General features: G+C 37.6%; 5 protein-coding genes across 6 annotated transcripts; 4 read left to right on the top strand and 1 right to left on the bottom strand.

The window, feature by feature from the left end:
- The first annotated feature begins 1,522 nt into the window (after positions 1-1,522).
- Positions 1,523-2,243, top strand: cldn28 (claudin 28). Its single transcript, XM_079898262.1, has one exon. The coding sequence runs from the start codon at positions 1,588-1,590 to the stop codon at positions 2,152-2,154; it is 567 nt and encodes a 188-aa protein (XP_079754388.1). The 5' UTR covers positions 1,523-1,587; the 3' UTR covers positions 2,155-2,243.
- Positions 2,244-4,116: 1,873 nt separating this feature from the next.
- Positions 4,117-5,590, top strand: LOC307174446 (claudin-4-like). The gene has a single exon (XM_079898260.1). The coding sequence runs from the start codon at positions 4,223-4,225 to the stop codon at positions 4,853-4,855; it is 633 nt and encodes a 210-aa protein (XP_079754386.1). The 5' UTR covers positions 4,117-4,222; the 3' UTR covers positions 4,856-5,590.
- Positions 5,591-7,198: 1,608 nt separating this feature from the next.
- Positions 7,199-8,835, top strand: cldn30 (claudin 30). The gene is made up of 2 exons (XM_079898254.1): positions 7,199-8,242; positions 8,516-8,835. Exons 1-2 carry the CDS (start codon positions 7,372-7,374, stop codon positions 8,539-8,541), a joined length of 897 nt encoding a protein of 298 aa, XP_079754380.1. The 5' UTR covers positions 7,199-7,371; the 3' UTR covers positions 8,542-8,835.
- A 562-nt stretch (positions 8,836-9,397) lies between these two features.
- mettl27 (methyltransferase like 27) lies at positions 9,398-14,938 on the bottom strand. The gene is made up of 6 exons (XM_079898255.1): positions 14,885-14,938; positions 13,681-13,802; positions 13,476-13,604; positions 13,232-13,367; positions 12,773-12,865; positions 9,398-10,323 (listed from the first exon to the last, which is right to left on the bottom strand). The coding sequence occupies exons 1-6, from the start codon at positions 14,898-14,900 to the stop codon at positions 10,118-10,120; spliced, it is 702 nt and encodes a 233-aa protein (XP_079754381.1). The 5' UTR covers positions 14,901-14,938; the 3' UTR covers positions 9,398-10,117.
- nf2b (NF2, moesin-ezrin-radixin like (MERLIN) tumor suppressor b) lies at positions 11,857-25,209 on the top strand. 2 transcript variants are annotated; one of them, XM_079898253.1, is made up of 17 exons: positions 11,857-11,928; positions 15,617-15,723; positions 15,822-15,947; positions 16,055-16,177; positions 16,330-16,413; positions 16,502-16,570; positions 16,660-16,742; positions 16,824-16,899; positions 19,301-19,438; positions 19,519-19,593; positions 19,665-19,778; positions 20,477-20,599; positions 20,818-21,035; positions 21,635-21,737; positions 21,828-21,967; positions 22,052-22,202; positions 22,648-25,209. In XM_079898253.1, the coding sequence occupies exons 2-17, from the start codon at positions 15,634-15,636 to the stop codon at positions 22,693-22,695; spliced, it is 1,761 nt and encodes a 586-aa protein (XP_079754379.1). In that variant the 5' UTR covers positions 11,857-11,928; positions 15,617-15,633; the 3' UTR covers positions 22,696-25,209. The 2 variants fall into 2 exon arrangements, with proteins under 2 accessions (XP_079754379.1, XP_079754378.1); XM_079898252.1 differs by lacking the exon at positions 11,857-11,928 and adding an exon at positions 14,250-14,549.
- Positions 25,210-26,218: the final 1,009 nt, after the last annotated feature.

The raw sequence follows: 26,218 nt of genomic DNA on the forward strand, positions 1-26,218 counted from the left end.
ATATTTCATATTCATATTTTCATAAGTGCATAAAGTGCATCCATCCATGATAAAAGTGCTACACACAGCTCTGGAGGGTCTCTAAAAGTGCTACACAAGGCCGTCTGAAGTGAAGCAATTTGTGTAAGAAAAATATCCATATTTAAAACTTTAACGAGTACAATAACTAGCTTCCGGCAGACGGCCGTACGCAAGTCAACTTATGTCAAAAGAGTAACACTTGACGATGCATGACATAGATGTAGGAGTAGTGTAAGCTTTGACGCCTCTCATGGTCCAAACAAACAGGGCTGGGCAACAAACTCAAACTCCGACATTTCACTTTAAAAATTCTCGTTTTAGACTTCTAATTCGTGAGTGGTGTTTTGTTTTGCTCTATCCTTTATGCTTACGCGTTCATCAATGCATCATGCGGCATGTCAAAGGTTACTCTTTCGCCGTAAAATTGATGCGTACGACCATCTGCCGGAAGCTAGTTATTTTAGTCGATAAAGTTTTAAAGGGCACCTATTATGCAAAATTCACCTTTACATGGTGTTTGAACATAAATGTGTGTTGGCAGTGTGTGAGCAAAACCACCATAGAATGATAAAAATCCACCCAGTGTTTTTTTTACAATCTCAATAAATCATAACCACTGTCTCAGAATGAGCTGTTCTCAGATTCGGCGCAATGTGACGTAGAATTGAGCAGGCCCCTCCCACGACTGTTGAGTAACACTTCAGTTTGAGCCTAGACCCGCCCTGAGTGAGATGGACACAGAGTCCGCCATTGTTCGACGCTTGAGCAGCTGTAGACAAGAATGTCTCCTAAGCGATTGAGGTATGTTGTTGATGGATGTAAGAATGAACATAGCAGGGATATGCCTGAATAAAAATGATGTTTATTCAGCCAGCGCTCATACCTGTATTTACATCCTGTTTTCGGTCGAAGCCCACAGTAATCGATTGTCGAGTTCACGCGCATAGGTTTAGTACGTACGATCATGCGCCCGAACTCGACAATCGATTACTGTGGACTTCGACCGAAAACAGGATGTAAATACAGGTATGAGCGCTGGCTGAATAAACATCATTTTTATTCATATCTTTCACATCTACTGCAGTCAGATTCACCGCGTGTTCACTCTGAAGGAATCACTCACATGGCTGGGCACTTGTAATGACACATCAAGGATGTTAAGAGGCTAAAAGCAGGTTTAAAACTTGCCCCATTGAAGTCAACAGGGTGCAAATTTTAAAAAGAGGATAACACGATATAGGCAACACCGATTTTTGTCGTTGTTCTCTGTACTGACAGCACTCCAAATTTACAAATAAATTAGCTCAATGTTAAAATTGACCGGAGTTCTCCTTTAAAATAGTTTAACTGTGTACTTTTTCCATGAATGTGGACTGAGTAAAAGAATCAAGTCAAGCAGGAAACTCGATACAGGTTTCCTCCCCTTGCTTTGCTTTCTCTTTGTTCAAATATACCACTACCTACGGCACAAGGAAGAGCATTCACTTTGTCAATAGTCGTTTGCTCTCACAACTACGACACTTTCCTCCTTTTTATTGCACATGAATCGCCTGTGTTCCGTAAAAGATGAGGAGTCGACAGATCTTGGCTGTATGTCTGGCTGTGTTAGGCCTATGTGGTACTGTACTAGTATGTGCATTGCCTATGTGGAAAGTGACGGCCTTCGTTGGAGCAAACATCGTGACAGCACAGGTTTTCTGGAGAGGCTTGTGGATGGACTGCGTCCTGCAGAGCACCGGTCAGATGCAGTGCAAAGCATTTGACTCCGTCCTGGCTCTGACTCAAGATCTCCAGGCAGCTCGAGCTTTGATTTGTGCCTCTATCGCTGTCAGTGTGGTTGCCATTGGACTGTCGGTTGTTGGGTCCGATTACACAACCTTCTACAGAGAAGAGCGGCTTAAAAAGACCAACATTGGAATAGCAGCTGGTGCTGTCTATATAGTTGCAGGTGTAACCTGCCTTGTTGCTGTCAGCTGGTCGGCGTATGTCATTATTGTGGACTTCTATAATCCTCAAGCAATAGCGGGGAGAAAAGGAGAGCTGGGAGCTTCCATCTATGTCGGATGGGTGGCCGGTGTTCTGCTGATTGTAGGTGGTGGACTGCTCATCAGCACATACTCCAACAGATGTTGACCAGATGTGCTTATTAAGCCTTAAGTTACTTAAGTGACATGACTCTCTTTCCTGGAAGATGAAAAGTCTCACTGGCTCTATTCAGAGCTGCCAAGATATAAGGACTGTTATGTTTGTTGGGGGAAAAAATGGTATCATCTGACTGTCTGTACAAATGAATTTGTTTATTGACAAATTAGCTTGTTTAATTGGTGTCTTAGAATATTCAAATAATATAATAACTTTATTAATTTTGATATAATCCTTAATATATAAATATATATATATATATATATATATATATATATATATGTATATATATTCATTTGCAAATGTAAAAATGCAATTCAAGATTTGTTTAACTGCCACTGTCTTAAATCTGTTTTATGTCTATATATTTATAGTGTTCCATTTCTTTTTGTTCAGAGATGTTTATAGTTATAAACCTATCTATCAGTTTTCTATCATTTCAAGATATTTTCAAAAGTAACCAACTAGTGTTATAATGTTTGATCTCAATTCATATAAATGTGACCAGAAAAGTGATAATAAATAGTTTGTAAAATAAAATAATTAAAATGAATGTGATTTTTGAGCTCTTTTTATGTACAATATTTTAATTTGTGATCTTTTCAGATGCAGAGACCACAAAGAGAATACAAACTATTAAAATATATATTTGAAACAGGTTTAACATAATAATTATTCAAAATAATATTTAGGAGATTATTGGATAGAATACTTAATATTTGGCTAAGTAACTATAGAAAATTAAAAGATAACATCCCATGAAGGTGGGTAAAACTCACTGGCTGTAATAGGCTATACAGTATTATCCAATAAACATTTACACAGCCAAATAGGGCAACGTAGAAGTTCTCTACCACTGAGCTGATTGTATCTTTTGTGGTAAGACATATACCATAAGCTTGGTTTCACATAAGTTATTTGCATGAACACGCACAGGACACGAAAACAGAGATGCATGCCTTAATGCCACCTATATGTCTTAGTACATAATATTCACCAAATGTATCATATTTTAAACATTCAAAGTACTTTGTGTGCTGATAACAGTAATCTTTCACTGAGTTAAAAGTAAACTCTTGAAGGTAGATGCAGAAACAGCATTCTTTTTGCAAACTACATTGTTAAAACCATGTTGGTTTGAGGTGCAATAAAAATGCATACTAATCATGTAAAGTTTCACATTTCTGCTTTTGAAAATTGGTCTTGTTCACATCCATCGCAAGTGCCTCAACATAACATAACTCTTTGCTTATTTTATGTCGTGCATTAAAGGATGCCAACACAATATGAAATATTTCATTTGAAATATTACCAAAATTGTTTAGTATTTATCCTTTTTTTTTTTACTGAGGAAGTGATGTCATTTGGCTTAGAAAGCCTTGCAATCCCATTATAAAACTTTATTAACAACCCTAAAGGCTGGAATACAGTAAACATATATACTTTATATACTTAGAGTTATGCGTAGACTTAGAGATATACATATATACTTAGAGTTTCCCCTCGATGGACTACTCAAAGGTTAGAACCAGTCTGCAGATTATGGCCAGTTAGAGTTGACTGTATTCACAGAAAATCACATAGGGCACATATAAGAATTCTTTTTTGTAAATTTTGAGTTGATTTTAGAAAAAAAAACATTCAATTGTATGATATCCAAGTTTTAAAATCTGTAATAGTATTTATTTTTGTAGACAAAATTTACTATAATTTACACTTAAAGTGATGTTTTAATTAATATGATAAACAATTCTCTTTTTATGTAGGCCTAACACAGGCTTGACTAGACTTTAAAAAAAAAAAAAAAACTTTTTTTTTTAAACAAAACAATTACAGCATTTGATGTGGGTCCATTTGAACAAAACTGGTTTGACAGCTTTCTCTAAACAAACGCCATGACCAGTAGAAGGAAACAAGAATATCTGGAAAGATCTTATGCCGTCCCCCAGACATAAGTGAGTGTTACATATGACATTACAGAGACATATATCTAACGGCTGCTAGGAATAACAGCAACTTCTTCCTGCATTCATTCCTTCAACTCAAGAGGTGAAGAGACATGGTGTCCGCAGGACGTCAAATCTTGGGCATATGCCTGGCTATGATCGGCTTCTTGGGAAGCATCGTCATCTGTGGCTTGCCCAACTGGAAGGTGACAGCGTTCATTGGAGCCAACATTGTGACCTCGCAGAACATTTGGGAAGGTTTATGGATGAACTGTGTGGTTCAGAGCACAGGGCAGATGCAGTGTAAGGTCTATGATTCTCTTCTGGCACTTCCTCAAGATCTGCAGGGCGCCAGAGCCTTGGTGATCATCGCCATCATCGCTGGGGTGTTTGGAGTCCTCCTGAGCATGGTGGGTGGAAAGTGCACCAACTTCGTGGAAGATGAGGTGTCTAAAGCGAAGGTCGCCATCGCCAGCGGTGTTATCTTCATCATCGCTGGAATTCTTGTCCTCATTCCCGTCTGCTGGACTGCGAATACCATAATCAGGGACTTCTACAACCCTTTGTTGATTGACAGCCAGAGAAGGGAGCTCGGGGAATCACTTTACATTGGCTGGGCTTCAGCCGGCTTGCTTTTCCTGGGTGGAGGTCTCCTCTGCAGCTCTTGCCCACCGAGTGAGGATGTTCCCAGTAATGTGAAGTATTCTCAAGCAAGGTCTGTGGACAGCAGCAAAGCTTATGTATAAAAAGTGTGAGATCAAATAAACAAGAAGAGGAACTGATTTACATACAAATTTCAAATGTAATTTCTTCAAATGAATGCAGCTTAATGAAGTATTGGAATGTCCATTGCCACAAAATATAAATGCATTTATACGTGTTCATATTTTTTCACTGTATATTAATTCAAGAAATGCATGTGCAGTTATGCACAACAAGGCTGAATTTATTTAAAAATGCAGTAAAACAGTAATATTGTGAAATATCATTACATTTTAAAATAACCGTTTTCTATTCTAAATCTATTTTATCAATTGAAAACCGATGATGTGTTCAATATTTTTGTGGAAACCATGATACTTTTTTCAGCATTCTGTGATGAAAAGAACAGCATTTATTTTAAAGGTATTTCTTTTTTTTTGCAACAATGTAAAAGTCTTTACAGTCACTTTTGATCAATTTAATGCATCTTAATAAAAAATTGTACTGATCCAAAACTTTTGAACAGTGTTGTAATAATATACTCAATATATTTTTTCATTTCATTATTCTATATTAAAATGTACAGCGGGGGAAATAAGTATTGAACACGTCACCATTTTTCTCAGTAAATATTTTTCCAAAGGTGCTATTGGCATGAAATGTTCACCAGATGTTGATAACAACCCAAGGAATCAGTACATACAAAGAAACCAAAACAAATAAGCTCAGAAATTAAGTTATGTGTAATAATGTATTGAACACATGAAGAAAGGGAGGCGCAAAAAGGCATGGAAAGCCAAGACAACAGCTTAAAACTATTAGTAATTAAAAAGCAATCCAGCCCCCAGTCCGTGCAAATTAATAACAGCTGGTTCAGTCCTAACGGATGGCCTACAAAAAGGTCTCATTGCCAAGGTGTCACACAAGACACATCTCATGATGGGTAAAAGCAAAGAGCTGTCTCAAGACCTTCGCAACCTAATTGTTCCAACACATAATGATGGCATTGGTTATAGGCACCATTCTAAGCTTCTGAATGTTCCAGTGAGCACTGTTGGGGCCATAATACGGAAGTGGAAAGACAATCATTTCACCATAAATTTGCCTCGACCAGTGCTCCTCGCAAGATTTCTGATAGAGGAGTGAAAAGAATAATCAGAATAGTATCATATCAAATAGTATCATATCAAGCATGCTTTGTAGCTAATCTGTTCTTATATGCAGTCATCAAACTACGTCATTATCCAGAAAGTTATTTTCATAGTTTTACCTCATATTATAGTTGGTAACCTTTATCCATATGACATGTAGCAATGTGTACTTAATAAAAATATTACTGAATGCAAACATTGTGACTAAGTGTGTATTTCCCTAAACAAAATATTAACTTTTTAATATAAAGTTATTAAGTGTTATAAAATATCAAGATAGTGATATAAAATATCACTTTATAAATATTCAAAAATGATCAATAAATGTAAATAGTAAAGGTTTTTGCCAACATAAACATGTTCTGTTTATAAATGTATGCTTGAGTTTCTGAACAGGAAGAGACCGACCTCACATTTTTTTGCGGTAGGTATTTTCCACAATATGCCACCAAGGTACAAGAAATGACTCAAAACCACTGTCAACTCTTAGGTATAATGACAGCAAAATCTAAATGTAATGAGCGACCTTAGCATTCTCTTCGTTGTTGTTTTAAGTCCTCTAAAATTGTTTCCAAAAAATGTGTGACTCATCATGTCAAGTAATTTGACACTAAGCAAACAGGTGAGCAGCAAGATTGTGAATATGGCAACAATCCTGTTTGGCATTCAAATAATTCATAAATAACTTTATTTAACTTTACATTAAATTAAGGTTATATGTTGTTTCAAACTTATGTGACTGACTTTCTTCTCATATTTTGAGAAATGTATCAGTGTTTTTTTGTCCATACAATGCAAGTGAATAGTCACAACATTCTTCAAAATATCTTCTTCTATTATGTACCATGGAAGAAAGAAAGTCATTCAAGTTCAAAAGGACATGAGGGTAAATTATTGCAGAATTTTCATTTTTGGCTGAACTTTTGGTTTAACACGGTCTTTTTAATATAAAAGAATAATTATGGCATCAATTATGAACATTTTATGGGACATAAGGGCTGCGTCGGTGGTCAGAAAAACAAAAGCGTGTGATCGAAACTGCATCTGGATCCCTGTACACAAGTGACGCATGAACACCTGAGCCCTTTTCAGGAGTCCAATGCAAATTCCCATCTAAACAGTTGCCCATCTACCTCTTTTTACATGACCCGCCCATTGTCCAAGGAATCTGGTTAGTCTGGTAGCAAGCGGGCTAATGGAGGCATGGTCTATTGAACTGTACACACCTCCTCAGTCATTCTCTCTCTTTTTAGCATACAAACACCTCATCACTGTCACCAGAGCGAAAGCTGAGCTGCAGACAGGAATGAGTGAAGAAGGAAACAAGGCCTTCAAAAAGGCTTTAACCGGTGAGAGGAACAAAGAAGCCTCAGTATAGCTGTGGACGTGTTTAATTTAACTCCAGCGAGATGCCTTCCCTTGGCATGCACATGTTGGCGAGTGCCTTGGCCTTACTGGGATGGACGGGAGCCCTCCTGTCCTGCATCATGCCAATGTGGCGTGTGACAGCCTTCATTGGAACCACCATTGTCACCTCAGAGATCATGTGGGAGGGGATTTGGATGAGCTGCGTTATACAAAGCACTGGCCAAATGCAGTGCAAACCGTACGAGTCCACGCTCGCTCTAAGCTCAGATCTGCAGGCCGCTCGGGCAATCACGGTGATGTCTGTCCTTTTAGGAGCAGTGGGCCTAGTTTTGGCCTTCATCGGAGGAAAGTGCACCATCTTCATGAACAGTTCCAAAAGATCCAAAGCCAGAGTTGCCACAGCGGCCGGCGTGACGTTGATCGTCGCCGGAATTCTCTGCATCATCCCTGTCTCCTGGTCGGCTGGCATTGTGGTTAAAGCGTTTTACGACCCGCTGTTGACGAGTTCCCAGCGCAGGGAGATTGGCGCCGCCATTTATGTTGGTTGGGGTGCATCTGTTGTCCTCATGTTGAGTGGAGGAATGTTGTGCACCAGTATCTGCAAAGACAAAACAGAGGATGACAGAGGTCCTTCAGTGAAGTACCTGATCGTGCGCTCTTCGCAGGCAGGGTCCAGCAGGGCGGGCTCGCACAGGATGCGGCCCATCTCCGTGAGGTCGCGGCAGAGTGCCACTCCATCTGTGAGGTCTCAATGGAGTCAGAAAGCTCCACTGAATCAGGGCAGACCACTCTCTGCAGACTCCCACCAGAGCTGGCCATCAACTACAAAGTCCCAGCTTGCCAGAGCCGAATCAGTACCAGAGACTGAGCAGGGCAGCGGAGCGTGGACAAAGTCCCAGCAGATTGATGATGGTATGGATCAAATGCTGGGCCCCTCTGAACTTAGGCAAACTGAGGCATCTGAAAATGCTCCAAAGTCATACATTTGATTAAGGAGACACTGAGAATGCAAGATCTGCGTTGACTGAGGGACTTACATGCACTTGGACAGTCATATACCTGCCATAGCACTGTGAATTAGGAATTACTGGTCAAATGAAGAAATAAAATTATGAATGTTGAGTCTGAATATTGTTATGTAAAATTGATAATGATCGCAGTTGCTTATTTTTTTTATTTTTTTAGAGAATTGGAGGCACTTTAGGAAGTGAGATGAAGATGAGATGAAGATTTGCCCTGTGATTACACTCAGACCTCAGCAGTCAAGATTATTATTGTTGTTTTATAGTTCATTTTAATAGCTTTGATACATTTAGTCTTTAATGTGTGTATATTTGCACTAAATAATGTACATTCATGATTGTATGTGGTAAAATGTTTTCCTGTCATGTTATTTAAATACATAATGTCATGAATAAAATGGCTGTCAGTAATTAGCAGTTTGTTCTCATTTGTAATGTAAAAAAATAAAAAATAAAAATAAAAACACTGACGCAGCTTCAACGAACATATGGAAATTCGTCAGTTTCATTCAGTGTGTTTTTTTAACCTGCTGAGAATCTAAAATGAACATATTTTGGGTTGAAACAGTCCCTGCTATGACCTTGGCCACACAGGTGATCTTAAAGAGATGGACAATGGTTTGGTTCATATGTTACAAGAGAGGGAAAAGAACACTCTCTTCATTGTTAGCTATTCTTGTGTCAGCTCAAGCCCTGAATGAAACGGCAGATCTAGGCCAAACCGGTTCAACAGAAAGTATCTGTTTTGAAAAGCTTTGCATGTTGTCAGGACATAGAGTGTTTAAAAAGACAGGACACAGAGTGTTTAAAAGACGGTGGAGTGTGCTATAGAGACGCTTACCATATAAAAACAACAACCAAAAATCTCAATGTTCTTCTGTTTTGCTTAAAACCTAAGTTGAATTAGCTGTTACAAGTTATGAAATATAAAGTCAACACTTCCTGAATGCCTTCAAGTATGCCCTTGTAATATTTGTTTAGTCAAAACACTGTGATTTAAGACAGTTCTAAACTTTTCTAGAATGCAAGTTAATAAATAAACAGTGAAATTTCGTAATCTGTTTATTTGCTTACACATGTACATTTATTTCTGTCTGTGCTTGAAATATTGTCTAAATGACATCAAATCAAATGTATTTTAATGGTCTCTGTTAGGTATTGACATAGACATATATAGAATAATGCAATTTCAACATCATAACACCCAAAAATCATGACATTGGATTTCACCAACAACATTTTAAACTGGAATGTGTCCTTAAAATATTCTTATTCTACATAGACCATTAACTTGTTATGCACTCAAAAATCTAAACCGAACATTGTTTGTGTGTTTTATTTATGTCACACGGCACCAACGGAAATGGCAGCTTCAAAAGTCTAGCGGTCGGAGTATCGAGGAGTGGCAAACTGAAAGGTTAGATGTAACTGGGGAATGCTAGATTTGTAATGAAACACCTCAGACATTTTCTCACGAAATCCTTTAGGTTCATGGACTTTACTTGAACAAAAACCTTAAAGTGACTGCACTGTGTACAAGTTCAAGGTGAATTAATTTAGTGCCAAAACACATAGATAGATCACATTTTGGCATTTCTCGTTGTTCTAGGTGCTTCTCTGGGGAACAAAAGTACTTTTCAAACAAGTGATACTATGATTTATGAAAAAATGCTACCACCTGCTGGTGGAATAAGAATTCTGTAGAATAGCTGTGTGTGGATTACTGTGCAGATTTGGTCTAGCACTGGATTGCTCTCGTGTGATCCTAAAAACTTTTCTGATACAGATAAATGGCACCTGGAATGTACCCGCTGCCCTGTTCTGAAACAGCTCTCTCCCATTCCTCCACCTCAACAACAGTCACACGGCTCCATTTCTGCTCTTCCTCAAGTGCTTTGATCATTTTCTCCAGCTCAGCCTTGTACTCCCGGTTATCAGCATTCCCTCTAGTAGTCATGCACACATAGCCGCCTGTTACACAGAATGATGTGACATCACATCAATTAAACCATTATATTGAATTACATCCTAACACTTAATTAAAGTTCCTTAAAGGGATAGTTCACCAAAAACGAAAATTTGCTGTTAATTTACAGCCCTCAGGTCATGCAAGATGTAGGTGACTTTTTTCTTCAGTAGAACAGTAAAGAAGATTTTTAGCTGAAACCGTGGTCCTCTGTGATTCATATTACAGAAGTCAATGGGTGCCGTCACTTTAAGAGTAAAAAAAAAAACTAAATTAATACCCGCGACTCCTGACGATACATGGAGATCTTCAGGGGCCGGTTTCACAAAGATAGATTTTGACTATGGCTTAGATATAGTAGATAGTCAGACTTCAGATAGACATCAAAATCAGACCATTGCACAAAGCACTTAAGACTCTGACTATCTTAAGTAGGACTACACTGCAATGCATTCTGGGTAAAATAAGACACTTTTCAAAACAAAAAATATGGCGGATCGAGTAAGCGCATTCAACCGCTCAGTGCAGTTTACCCCAGCGGAAAATATGTGTTTGTTGGAGGAGTATAACAGTTACAAGGACATTTTACTTGGGAAATTTAGTGGAGAATGTAGTAACAGGAAGAAATGTTTAAATTATGAGCCATTTTCCCTTTTCTTTTGGCAGTTTGTAATGTAACTGATTGTTACTGCTGGTTGCCAAGGTAACATAGAGTCTTAGACCTAAGTTAGCCTGGGGGTAAGGTGTCTAATTTTTTTGGTCTAAATTAAGTCAGTCTTTATTTTTGTGAAACAGTCTAACTTGCATTAGACTAGTCTATGAGCAAATTTTAGACTTGTCTAACACTATAGACCGGTCTAAAATAGCTTTGTGAAACCGGCCCCAGAAGTGAAACGATCAATGTATGCAAGAAACTGAACATTATCTACAACATTTTTACATGTAAACCACAGCCTCGGCAAATGGTCCTGAGGGCAAACGGTCCTGGAGCGCGAGCTTCCTGTCCCATAATAATGTATGCGCAGTAGCTCAAATGTTGGGAATCTGTGAAAATTCAGTCTTCCTGATAGAGATTGCGCAAGCGAATGTAATCTTAAAGGCATGGTAGGTGATTTGTTCCAGAAACATTATTGTTGTGCTGGTCTCTTCACATCCTGATAGCAATCATTAAAGGTACAATATGTAAGATTTTTGTAATAAAATATCCAAACATCACTTGCACAGTGTGATATATTTCCTTCAGTTGTGTACTTACAATATCCCAAAAGTTCCCAAAGATTTTTAATTACAGAGAAATTCCTATTTTAAATAATGGCTCATCCCTGGTCATTGTCGCCTGTCAATGACGTAATATCCGCGTTATCCCTGGTTTCCGCTCTACTGCCATAGTAACCATGGCGACATGGAAATGTGTTACATCTAGCGGCACGCTCACGCTGTTGTTGTTTCGTTAAAACATTATGGAGCATGGCAAGCAGACTTTGGGACAAAAGGAGAACTAAAACGAGGATCAGTATCAGCGTGGCGTTTTCGAGATGCCGAGAGCTCCACGTCCGCGACTAACTTCGACGTGACAGAGACGCCGCTCTTGCATGTACTTTAATAGACAGGTGAGCAAATGTACATAAAACTAATCAATGTTATATGTGACCCTGAATCACAAAACCACAAGTTACACGGGCATATTTGTGGCAATGCTGTGGGTCAAAATTATCGATTTTTAAACTCACAATTTTAATTCGTCAAATAAACTGACCTGTGTGAGTATTAATTCTGCACTTGCAGGTAGTTCGGTAGAATTAAATGTCCTTTTTCCTTTATATCCGTGGGACTCGCGTGTGAGGCTGATATCTGTCTCTCATTAGCAATTGTGACCTGCTTTATACCACAGTCATGTCAAAAACATCAATGTAGTCACTCATCCATAAACATAAATCTCGTCTGTGGAAGGTGTAGGACCATAAAATGTTTGTCCAATTATTGCCCTCGTTCTGATGTCCTACCTGCCATTTTTATTATAATGCTTTGAGACATGAGGTAATTTAATGCCGCCTCTTGTGACGTTTTTATTTGCTCCCTGCTGTACAAGTTCATGCGTTTTGGGGGAGGTGTGGTTTTGGAGATGCTCTGAAGTGAGGGTGGGATCTTATGATTTCAAAGGTAGCTTGCTATTGCTAGCCAAGCCGAAAATTGCCTACCCTACCTTTAATTTTTCATATAGGTTTCGGCATCCAGGAAAAGCACAAGTACTGTATGTATCATTTTGATGAACAATACAACATACGTGTCTTCCCTCTCTGTTGTAAACAAACGCAGCATCAGCTCACGTGTGCATTTGCTTTAAACTGAACTGCATTTCCCCCCAAAAATGAACGATCCCTTTAATAACAACAACACAAAACATGCATTTAACTGCATGCATTTCGTGTTATTAATGTGAAATGCACAAGTTACCTGGTTTTGTAGCATCCCAGAGCTCTCTGATGACTGTCAAAGGCACATGCCCAACGCTTAGAGCTCCAACAATTATAACAATATCATATGTTTCTGAGACAAAGGAGAGAATCAAGTCAAAAATGCAACAGTGCTATCAATTTAAATATCAATGTTTATATAACAATAGCAAGTTTTATTATTCAGATGATTAGCTATAACAGCTAAAACTTGGGCAATCAAAATGTGGATTCTTTATGTGCAGAGTGTCCTATAGATTAAACCAGCAGTATATTGAGCAGATTAATATTAACAATTAAAGTTCTGGTTTTAATAACATTACAGTATAGAACATTACATTAATATACATTAAAATGACATTAAAACAGACACTACCAATGAGGAAATACAAATTAATCAGTTATATTTAGACAGTAAAAGCACAAACATTAAAGTTCACAGCGTAGTATGGTTCATTACCAGTTTCTACTGAAATTTCATCGTGACCAAGCAGGCACTGCTTAAGTTGCTGATAAAGTCCAGTTTTCTTTGCCAACTCCAGCATCGTCAAAGATCCATCTACTCCAACAAAGTGATGGAACCCCATTTTCTTTAACTTTTCTCAAACAAATGGGATTAAGAAAATAAATGACATCACTCTTTGCATTAGCAAGCTTATCACATTCTCTTGTGCCCACCAGCATTCGAATAAAGCAATGCTTACATGTGCAGAGACCAGGCCGGTTCCACAGGCCACATCCAGGACAGTGGCCTTCTCTCTGTCACCTGTGAAAAATGAGCTCACACACTCAGCCGCGAACAAAGGGGCACGGTAATCCAGCAGCGCTACATCCTGAGAAAGCAATATTATTACAGATGAAATTGTTTTCAAAAAGGTACTAGGAAAATTACTCCTGCCTTAAGTTTACCTGCTCATAGTTCTCAGCCCAGGTATCATAGAAGCCAACCTTATCCTGGGCCCCTGTGTTTTTATGAGCCGACAGGATCACATTCTTCACATCAGAAAAGGTCCGACTGGTGTTCGCCATTCCTTTAGGGAAAATTACACAGATTCAGTTACTCTTAAGGGCAATTTCTAAGGAGAGAATATTTTTGAAATCTTTACAAGGCAAGAGATAGGCTACTATAAACATTGCATGTGACATTTATATAAAGGTTAAATGTTTGGATAAAATTTGGATTTTATCTTTACATTTGGATAAAATCTTCTTCTAAAATGCATAATTGTAATGTAATTATAAAATGCAATCTACATATTGGCCTACCAATTTACAAACGCAAACTGAGATTCTGACACAATATTTGATCATAATACGTACAAAAGTATGATATTTCTTAATAAACCAACTTAATGAACTAAAAAAAGTAAAAAAAGACCCAGTTCCAGTTCCAATTCAAATGCAGTTTATTTATTGAGAGAGTGGACAGAAATCAAATCACTGTAGCACTACAAACTCCTTAAACTGTTATTCTATGTACCGATAGAGGGCGGCAAAGAGAATCAACAACAAAGTGCTGCTAAGTGCTAACTCCCTATCCAACACATTCTACTCAAGAAAACACCAGATTTATATTCCACAACCGCCCAACGTATGGGTCAATAAGAAAATGGACGATTTTTAAGAGTTTTATACACTTTCCGACTCGTTTATAGTGATTTCCATGTACGTTAGGGGAACGAACCAAATACGGTTTAACGTTACATTGTTGTGGTTTAACGGAGAGACTGGAAACTCCGAGCCGTGGATTGGGCCTGTTTCAACACAACCTATTCAAGGTAACGTTAACTGATTGTTATTTAGCTGCTAGCTGGTTTCATTCCCAAATCTTTAAAAATGATTTCTGTACTGTTTAAAGTGCCATTGCGCAGCTGCACACGGAGAAGAGTAACGTTAGCAGCTACTTTTTATGTCAGGATTTAAGAAAGAAACTCAAGCTCTGTGAAGTCGTATTCTTCATGCTAGCTCGCTATAACATGGCAGACTGAGGAAAATCTGACTCTAAAAGGGTGAAGACTAATAATATGTACCGTGAAAATGAATAGAAGTAGTTAATCTACGTAGTATTGTATGTGAACAAACAATTTATTAGCGTGTTAGCGACTTAACTTACCTGCGGTCTCATGCATCTGCCATGTGAAAGTAGCACTGCACTCATGATAGTGCATGCAATAAGTTAATTAATAATTAATTATATATATATATATATATATATATATAGTTTTAACATATAAATTAATTGTTTTCCATTTATTTATTTTATTCTTTTAGATATTAGATATTCGTTTTTAGATATTATCTCCTGTATATTTTCTCAGCTGTAGCCTACATCTGTTGTTTTTAAATGTACTTTATGAATAAATGTTAACTTTAAAATTAGCAAAATGTAAAATATTCTCCTGAGAACCATAAAAACAGTTTTGTGATATTTTTATTATTATTTTAATTTTTTTTGTAGTATAAGAAACAAATCGGGAATATATATAATTAATATTTTAAGCTATTTCCAATTTCCAATATGTGTGTAAACCATGGTGTAAACATGGCCATAAATGGGTAGTCCCGTTCTATACAATGTAAGCTATCTATGTTGTATCTAATTTTGCATATTAATGTGTTCTTGGGGCAACATGTAATGAAAAAAGAAGTGTATTAATGGGAGTTATAGCTTGGCAACATTTTCATATTTCATAGGAACATATTGATATAATTTATTTCTCTATTTACTTGTTGTGTCTCCCCAAAATGCCTGATAAACATGCTGAAATGAAAGGCCTTGTCTTTGACTGGGTCTCAGGGGGATATATATTACTTTCTATTTTACAGTAGATCTTTATGTTTGCAGGTGCTTAAGAAGTCACAATGTCGATTTTGGGTCTAAAAAAGAAGCAACCAAAGACTTTTAAAGTCAAAGTCAGCACTATGGATGCTGAAATGGAGTTCAGTTGTGAGGTAAACATCTGAACATGCATACCTATGTGTTTTTAATTCTGTGGCCTGTATTACCATTTTGTTACCATACCGTTTTTATGTTTATCTCCATCTTATAGGTCAAATGGAAAGGGAAAGATTTGTTTGACCTGGTGTGCCGGACCATCGGTCTGAGAGAAACGTGGTTTTTTGGCCTTCGATACACAGTGAAAGACACTTATGCCTGGCTGAAGCCTGATAAACGGGTGAGACGTGGTGGCACAGCAGTGTGAACAAGTTCTGAGAATAATGTAGTTCTTACAGCAATATAGGAATACCCTGATGAGTTTGTTGGATTTTTAAATCCATCTAGGTTCTGGATCAAGAAGTTCCAAAGGACTCTCCAATAACATTTCATTTTCTTGCCAAATTCTTCCCTGAGAAAGTTGAGGATGAGCTTGTTCAGGAAATTACTCAGCACCTCTTCTTCTTACAAGTATGTGGGAGTTGTTCTTGTGAATTGAGCATGATTTCTCTCCTTTTCTGCTACAGAATCCTCTTTTGGTGTTTTGCAATAATTAATCTTGTTTTCTTTGAGCAGAGTTCTTCTAGAGTTAAAATGAAGTATCTTTTTGTTTCTTTACAAAGGTTAAAAAGCAGATACTAGATGAGGAGATTTTTTGCTCTCCAGAAGCCTCTGTTCTTTTGGCGTCATATGCTGTGCAAGCCAAGGTAGGTCTCCATATCAGTTTTTAATGCAAAAATGCATATAATTATATAGTGATTATTAAATATTTTCTTTATGTCTTTTTTTCTGTAGTATGGGGACTACGATCCAAACTTTCACAAGCCAGGTTTCTTAGCTCAAGATGAACTCTTGCCTAAAAGAGTGAGTAAAGGGTGTACTACTTGAGAATTAACCAACGTTTGCATTCATTAAAATGACTTGTGTATTTGATTTATGTGTTTTTTTTCCAGGTGCTGATGCAGTATCAGATGACACCTGACATGTGGGAAGAGAAGATAACCGCTTGGTATGCTGAACACAGAAGCATCACAAGGTAAGACTGTGCATATCCTGTTGCGTCCATGTAAACTCTCTTCAACATGAAAGACCCGCTACATTTATTTTGTTTTTGTAGGGACGAGGCTGAGATGGAATATCTAAAAATAGCGCAGGATCTAGAGATGTATGGAGTTAGCTACTTTTCTATTACAGTAAGTCTCTTTTTTTTCCGTTTATTAAAAGATTTCTCCATTTGTACACTGCTTGGAAGAAAGCTGACCTCTCACTAACTGAATGTTCAGTGATGCACACTAGTGCTGCACAATTAATCATATTGCAATCGCAATCGCGATGTCAAGCCTACGCGATTATATGACGCAAAATGCTGCGATTTTATATTAAATAAACAAATTAGCGCTGTTAACGCAATTAACGCAGCATCTGTTAATTTTTGGCATCCTTTGGCTAGTGTTACATGATCCCGCTCTTATTCATGCAAATGCTTTTAAACCATTCATGCGCGATAAGACAAAAATGAACGCGCTGCCTGTGAATGTCCTGACTGTAACACACAAAAGACTCGCGCTGATATCGTGCGTGCGCACAAGACAGCACGCCAGAATACAGTTCTCTTTCGAGCTTGAACGAACAACAACACACACAATTATGCCAAAATGTCTTTTTGTCGAGTATCTTCATAATATAAGAGTCTTATGATGAACGTGAAGAGTTGTGACTCGTGAGAGAACAAGGCGCGTGTGAGATCCGCGTCTCTGACAGCAGCGGCTGGTCTTAAAGGGACAGTACACAGTAGCCACTAATTATATCTGTCGCTAAAGTTAATCAAAGAACAAAGGGAACAGAGAAAAACACTCACTGCTCTTGACTAAAGAACTTTTTTCTTTAGGCAGATTATCACTAATCTGTGTGTGCATTTATTTTCCTTGAGAACCAAGAAAATTGACTCATGAAACCATTTTTTTATTATATCGCATATCGCAATCGCAATATTGACCTCAATTATCGCAATATGACATTTTCCCCAAATCGTGCAGCCCTAGTGCACACTACATTTGGGATTTTGAAAATTAATGCCTCTCAAAACTGAAACTTTGAGATCACTTGGAAGGATTTCCTCTTGGTATATTTTCGTGGATATTGTGTGTAGTTAGTTACCACTACATTTTAGATGATGTACAGTTAAAGGAATAGTTCACTCAAAAATTAAAATTATCCCATATTTACTCACCCTCAAGCCATTCCTAGGTGTATATGACTTTCTTCTTTCAGCAGAACACAATCAGAGTTGAATTATGCAGTTTTTTTTTAACTTAATTTACCTTAACTGAACAGCTTCGGAGTCATTGGAATGATTATATGACTTTTTTCGGGTTGAATGGTGGCCGTCTCGCTTCCCTCTAGCGCCTGTGAGCGGAAAAAACACCCTTGCAACACCCGCCGGCCTCAGTGTCAGGAAGTATCGCGTGATGTCAGGTCTCGCGATGTAACAAATTGCTTTAAGGCACTGCACTCAACATTTATATGCTAGCCTTCTGTGTATCATACATACCTCAGTGGACATGGCTCCGTGCCTTCGCCGGCTTCTTTGAAAACAAATGCACATGACCAGAGGAAGAAGATGGGAGGGGGAGAGTCGCCAACATATTTTTACATCAGTGTTGTCAAATATCTATTCCGAAGCTGTAGGGGGAGCTCTATAGAGAAACCTGCGAGAAAACAGCGAAGAAATTGCCAAAACTGCATAGCAACGCTTTAAATACTATCTTCTCTCGTACATTGTTAGTGTGCAAAGCTGCCTCTCAGAATGCGATCACAAATTTGGGAGGTGCTTAAGGGTTAAAGAGTTAAGCTCGATAAGCTGTGAAGAAGAACTCGATGCTGTGCTCGCACTGACGGACACACTGTTGAAGCGCACACAGAAAGCAGCGTCTCTCAGCATGCGATCACGGATCTCTTTACAAATATGGATACACGGATAGGCCTACACACAAACGTATCAAAATGCCCATCGTGTTGATTATTCATGTAAACAGTCGATTATGTCTCATGTGAAAGTAAACGGTTAGGTGTGGTGTGGATGTGTATCAGTATATTGGATCTGTGCATTCAGGCTTAAATTGACAGTAGCCTAATAAACCTGCTGATCTCTGTGCCATTAATGTTAATCAAACAAAAGGAAAAATAACTTACTGCTCCTGAAGAAAAAATGTAAGTATTTTAAGTATTTAATTTTTTACATTATGATTATTCAATTTCTGTACTATTTCTAACTAAATAAAATAAACCTATTGTACCTGAAAAACTTAAATAGTTTAATTCACATTTTCGTTATATTGTATTTGTCCTATTGTCCTAAATAAAATAAAATAACAAAAATAGCTATATCGTGATGTATATCGTTTCCGTGAAATAAAATTGATCATATCAGTGTGCATAAAAACCCATTCACTATTCAATGCCATGACTTGTGTTGGACTGAAAGAAGAAAAGTCATATACACCTAGGATGGCTTGAGGGAGAGTAAATTATGGGATCATTTTCATTTTTGGGTGAACTATTCCTTTAAATCTCTGCTACTTTGGTTTTACACAGCAAAATAAGAGGGACACAGAGCTGCTTCTTGGAGTTGATGCTCAGGGTCTTCACATCTACTGTCCCAACAGCAAGCTGAGCCCCAACAAATCCTTCCCATGGAGTGGAATCCGAAACATCTCGTACAGCGAGAAGGAGGTTGGGAGAGCCAAAAACATAAATTAAAATCCAAAATTGGGACAAAATGATTCAAACATACCTCTTCTGTCTCTTCTCAGTTTACTATCAAACCATTGGACAAGAAAAAGGAAGTTTTTAAATTCTACTCGTCTCAGCTTAGAGTTAACAAACTGGTGAGTTGCTTTTATGAGTGTTTCTGTAATAGCCTATCAAAATAGTTGCTCATGTCATATGTATATATTAGATATTACAGTTGTGTATTGGGAACCACGACCTGTTCATGAGGAGGAGGAAGGTGGATTCCATAGAGGTGCAACAGATGAAGGCTCAGGCCAAAGAGGAGAAGGCCAGGAAAAAGGTCTGTCATTTTACTTCCATTCATTAGTTGAATGTTTATTATCATTAACCTTCTTCATTAACGATACAGCTGAGTGGTATTGCATTTCTTATGAATCTTTATTAATTTAATTTCTATTATGCTAATCAAAGATTCATTAAATATAATGAACATTACAGCTATAAACATTAAAACAACAGAGGCTTAACAAACTAACTCATGCAATACATGTTTAGCTTCAGTATGGGCAGGATAAAGTACATTACCGTTCAAAAGTGTGGGGTCAGTAAGATTTTTGTTTTTTAAAGCAAATACTTTTGTTCAGTAAGGGTGCATCTAATTGATCAAAACTTTGTTCATCAAAGAATCCTGAAATTGTTTAATGTTTTCTGCAAAAATATTAAGCAGCATAACCTTTTTCAACTAATAATAATAAGAGATGTTTCTTGAGCTCCAAACCAGCATATTATAATGATTTCTGAAGGATCATGTGACACTTAAGACTGGAGTAATGATGCTGAAAATTAAGCTTTCACAGGAATAAATTACATTTAAATTGTAATAAAAAAAACTTTTGAATGGTAGTGTACATGAATTAAACAGTTTTTAAAAACAAATTTATTTGTGTAATTTTTAATCTATATTAAAATGTTTGCCTCGTCTTGTATTATCTTGTGCCAGATCTCTGCCATTGACTTATTATGTGTGTGTATATTTAGGTTGAGCGTCAGATTCTTGCGCGGGAGAAGCAGATGAGGGAGGAAGCGGAGCGTGCGAAAGAAGAGATGGAGCGTCGTCTGTTCCAGCTACAGGACGAGGCTCGAATGGCCAATGAAGCTCTTGTGAGGGTTTTGCTAAGCTTGAAAATTACTCTCTTCTCCCTGCCAGCTTGTAATATATGTCCTCAGAGCCCCAGCAGTATAAAAGTATGTGGTCCAGATGTAAATTTGAGATGAATTGCAGAGCTATTAAGGTGTAAACCATTGTCCTGGACTCACATTAGAATTCCATTCATGCTCTGACTGAGACTCCCTGAGCTTATTGGTCTCCCTCTCTGCAGCTGCGCTCCGAGGAGACGGCCGACCTTCTGGCGGAGAAAGCCCAGATCGCAGAGGAGGAGGCCAAACTACTGGCCCACAAAGCAGCTGAGGCAGAACAGGACAGGCAGAGGCTGGAGGTCACAGCCCTTAAAACCAAAGAAGAGAAGAGACTGATGGAGCAGAAGATGAGAGAAGCAGAACAACTGGCGGTTAAGCTTGTTGAGCAATCAGAGAGGAGGTGGGCCATTACAGTTGTCAGTCGTTGATACCAGTACCAGTGAAATTTCATCATTCTGGATACTTATTTCACAGCAAAATTTTTACAGCACTTTTTAAGTTCTAAACTAAAGTTTAATATAAATATTAAAGGTAGGACTTTATTTTACAGTCCTGTTCCCCATGTATATACTATGTATTAATTATAGTTATTACAATAACTGGGTAATAACTAGAACCCATGTAGTTAACGTATATTACTCAGTACTTTCTTAGGTAAGCACACTATATAAGTACATGTAAGTGCACGTACTGTATATAGTGCAACCATAATAACAAAATAAATGAAAACAATGGTTTCAGTTATTCTCTCTTATTAACATTGTTTCAAGTTTTCAATTAATTATTCAAGTAAATAAAGAAATTTCATTTTTAAGTCGCTCTCAATTTTTCTTAATTAAAAAAAGTTTTACACAAATATATTTGAAATTGAAAAATGCTCAGTTATTATACTAAAATATTTGACCTCTCTGTGCCTTGATTGACCAATCAGAATCAAGTTTCACTGAGAGCCTTTTAATTAAAGAAGTTTAATTCTTGTCTTGTTTTTGTGGCGTTCAGACTGAAGGAGGCAGACCACCTGAAACAGGATCTGAATGAAGCTAAAGACGCAGAACGGAGGGCAAAGCAGAAACTCGTGGAAATCACCAAAACAACATATCCTGTAATGTTGCTACGACGTGTATCAAAAGTATTCTGCTGTTTATTGTCCACATAATGCTTTTAAAACATGTCATTTGTGTCATGTGCTCAGTTAATAGCAGCATACTCTAGCCCTCCTCCACCCACTGGGCCAGAGAATCCAGATTTGGCTCTAGACATGGGCGGCTCCATCCGAATGGACTTCAAAGACTCTGATATGAAAAGACTTTCGATGGAGATTGAGAGAGAACGGTATACACTTTATCATGTTATGTCTGAAAAACTATTGAAAAACGAAGCTGGATTCAAGCTGCTGTCTCCTTGTGTGTGTCTCAGGCTAGAGTACATGGAGAAGAGCAAACATCTTCAAGACCAGCTGAAGGAGCTCAAATCAGAGATTGAATCCCTAAAGCTGGAAGAGCAGCAACAAGCTGGAATCTACAACCTCAGGAGTTACACAGAACCTCCTTATAATCCCCACAGCAATGTAAGAAACACTCACGCATACTGGTACTCATGGAAAATAGGCATTGTTACATAGTCATGTAATATCAAACAAACTAGCTAAACCGTTCAAAAGTTTTTCAACAAACGCATATTAAATTGAACAAAAGTGACAGTAAAGACTTGAACAATTTTATAAAATGTTACATTTCTATTTCCAATAAATGCTGTACTTTTGAACTTCATTCTATTCCTCAAACAATCCTGAAAAGTAAAATATTAAGCATCACAGCTAGTATCAACATTGATGATAATAAGAAATGTTACTTGAGCACCAAATCAGCACATTATAATGACTTCTGAAGGATCATGTGATTGGAGTAATGACTGGTGAAAATTCAGCTTTCCCCAGTTCTTTTCATGAAATAGTTCACATTCCCCAAAAGAATGTAACAATGTTCTTATTCTGCCGTGTCTGTCTGTTGCAGAGAAATTCTGCCTACATGGCTCAGATGGCCTTCTATGAGGAAGTGTGAAAGAACAATCCAGCCTCTGTATCAGGAGCAGGAGGATCTGGAGGAACAGTTTGCAGCTCTCACTGAAGCATGCATGTACACCAAACCTCATATAGTGTGCTTCTAAAATTAATATATATCGTTCTTGTTTTTGAGTCAGCCAGTTTGGCTTTGTGTACACCTCAAGTCGTGTTTTACTAATACCACACATTGTTTGGCTCTTTCAAGCACATGAAACTGTGTTTGTTTGATCACTTGCCAAAAATATGTGCCAGAAAATGCAAGGTATTAAGGGATATTTCAGATACAGATAGTGCCTTCAGAATGATTAAATAATGAAATGATGAACAGAGGCATGTAATAAGGTTGCAATGCCACCAGAAATATAAGGACTTAAAAAGCATTACTATTACATTATCCTTCTATTCTTTTCCTATGGGATGCTTCATCAGTTTAACACTAGGTGCCTTTTACACATGCCACAGATAGTGGCTTTAACTACAATATCAGTAAATTTCAATAGATTTTTAAGTAATTGCATGTTTGAACTTTGGATTGTGCTCTTTTTTTCGGTATTTTTGAATATGTGGATGATTGATATTTTCCAGTACACTCCAGTGCCTTTTGAAAAGGCTTGCACTACTCATTGGGCTGGATGATTCTCTACCCATGCACTCTTTCTCACGTTATGGGTTATACAGTCATATAACTTGCTTGGTGAGCGTGTCAGCTGTAACTACTCGTATCATTTTCAGGAACAGAGGTAGATTGATGGCCTCTCTGTTTAGAAATGTGCTGTGCTCATCCATTTTGGCAGGAGACTCACACTGAGTGTTTTTTTGAATCTGTGACAGTTTTTGATATAGTGATACACAGGCAGATTTATTGGTTTATCTACCGTTTTCTGTTCCTAAACCAACTGAAACTTGGATTTAGTGTTATGGTTGTGAGCCATGTTGACATTTCAGCACATTTACATCTGAGTAACATTTCAGATCTTGTTTTTTCCCCCTTCAAATATTATGAGGATTTGTTTTGAGAATGTCAAAATGTCCTTTGTTTCAAAATGCCGTGTATGCAATTACACAGGACAAATACATTTTGCACTCATTTTTTGAATGTTTTGAATGCTCTTGAGTATAAAGACAGTGAATTTGTTGCAGAGATGTTGGTTTGAGACAAATTAACCTGTGCGCTCATATAAAGGGATGAGTTGTTATGATAGTGGAGTTTTTAGGTTGTAATGCCTCATGTTACAGCTGATTGTATATTTATCAGCATGATATTTTTGCATCAATAAGAGACCAGCAAAATACATGCATTAAAATGGATTATGGAGCAATATCTTTTGTAAGTACACTACATGCTTTGCGAAGTCGTAGTTAAATAGTGGAAGACATTCCTGTTAACGTCAGCATGACTGTGCACACTAGCTTGAGATGCCTTAAGATAGAGTGACTTCACAAGGCAATTGTTCATGTTTTAATGAATGCCACTAAGTGCCCGGTTTATCTTTTTGATTTTTATTTGTTTCTGTTTGTCTTTATCCAGCTGCACCACGTAAAGAATTTGTTTTTGGCATGAATTTCACAATGTCACTATCAACATGGATGGCTTTGACTTCCTTTCAGAGCACAAGCTGCCTTTAATGATGTGTGCCATGCATTCAGACACAGATTGTCCATATGAATTGGACGTAAAGCAAGCTCATGTGCAGTGAATTGTAAACTGATGTACAAATAAACTGCAAAGATGCATTTAAGAGTTTTAAGGGGTGCTGGAACCCTATTGTGTTTGTACTGATTTTCTTCTTTTTTCTGACCTCCAAACTTGGCAGGATGGTCCAAATTGTGCGCCGCCACTCAGTCGCAAAGAAAGACACGTCTGAGTGGCACTAGGTGGCGCTATAATTAGGCAATTTGCTCTTTGGTTCTGAACCCTGGAATCCTACGGGTCGTTTTGAATTTACTGTAAACCTATATTTTCGATCTCCTCCTAGGCCGTTGGTCTGATCTTCACCAAGTTTTGCACACAGCAGCTAGGGGCAGTGGTGGCAAAAAGTTATCGAAAGAATTTGGATATGTTGAAGCGTTGTTATGATATAAGCAAATTAGTTTGTTTGGTGGTGTATGTAATGTCCAAACTTATGATACACAGATGCAAAATCGCATCAAAGTTGCATCTATAGGGGGCGCTACAACTGAAAATCCTTATAAGGTCATGACCGGATCTTCTGTGATGTTGAAAATGGGTATGCATCTTCTTTTATAATTATCCTAACATATCCTCTAATGTGACTTGGCTACATAAAAACATGACCCCCAGCAGCCAATCAAATTTCAGGGTCTAATAACATCAAATCAAAATGACCTACTGTTATGAAAGTTAATATATTCACACATCTTGTGAAAATGAGTATGTGTACCAATTTTTGTAAAAATCGTCCACAAGGTGGGGAAATAATATGCAAATTGATGTTTTCGCTAAGAACTCCACAACCGGGTGTGATAGAATAAAAATTCTTGTCTTTTTCTGAATCCTTGTTTTAAGTGTATATCTCATATTATGTTTATCTATAAAATACACCACATAAATTGATCACGTCTTACGACAGTACACATTTTTACATGTTTTTTTTGTTTTGTTGAATTTAACAGTAAGATTTATTTTGAAAGTTAGGGTACGTTTACATGACAACAGTGTACCTTTGTGTTTTTCACATACAGCCGACATCATTGTCAAAATAATTCCCGTTCACACGGGTCCGCGAAAACGATTAAAAACACTGTATTACATTCTCTGGTATTATGCTTACCAGGCCAGTAGTTGGCGATGTCACTTTGAAAAGAAAAACTACGCGCCTATAGACTGAATACGTAATACGCAAGCGCGTGACGTCACTGTTTTCACAAATTCACATTTTTGTAGTTTACACGGAGATGAGAACGGTATTATTTTTCAAAAACTTGCACTTTGAATCCCGTTTAAAATGTTTGCATTTTCAGGCTCCCAAAACGCCATTGTCGTGTATATGAATGGGCAAAACGCATAAAAAGTTGTCCGTTTTTTGTTGAAAATGGTGTCGTGTAAATGTACCCTCAGTGTCCCCTTTTGTGATGCTCCACCCTGTTTCATAAAACCCTAACTATCAGTGAAGATTCAAGATGGACTTTGCTGTATAAACCCCATCATAAGATGCATTTCAATTTAATCGCTAATCATCCACATGGTGCTTGGACACCGATGTTTGCTGGTTATATTTGTGCTTTGTGTTTGAAAAACAACAAGAGAATTTGTATCTGAGACCATTTATCTCAAACTTATGTTTATCAGCAATATCAAATGCTTCAGTGGTTATCTCTTGAGTTTAAAGTACAAAGTGAAAATAGTCTCAGAGTCTTTGACAATATGAAAAAGTTCCAGTCACTGCCAAAAGAGGGCGTAATAAACTACATTATGCAGCTAAATATCTCTTTTAATCCTGCCTACAGATAATATCGCACTTTATTGAGCTTGTAAAACAAAAATGATGGCCTTTTAATAC

The sequence above is a fragment of the Squalius cephalus genome (genome assembly GCF_949319135.1).
Source record: "Squalius cephalus genome assembly, chromosome: 17".
In the NCBI taxonomy this organism is placed as follows: Eukaryota; Metazoa; Chordata; class Actinopteri; order Cypriniformes; family Leuciscidae; genus Squalius; species Squalius cephalus.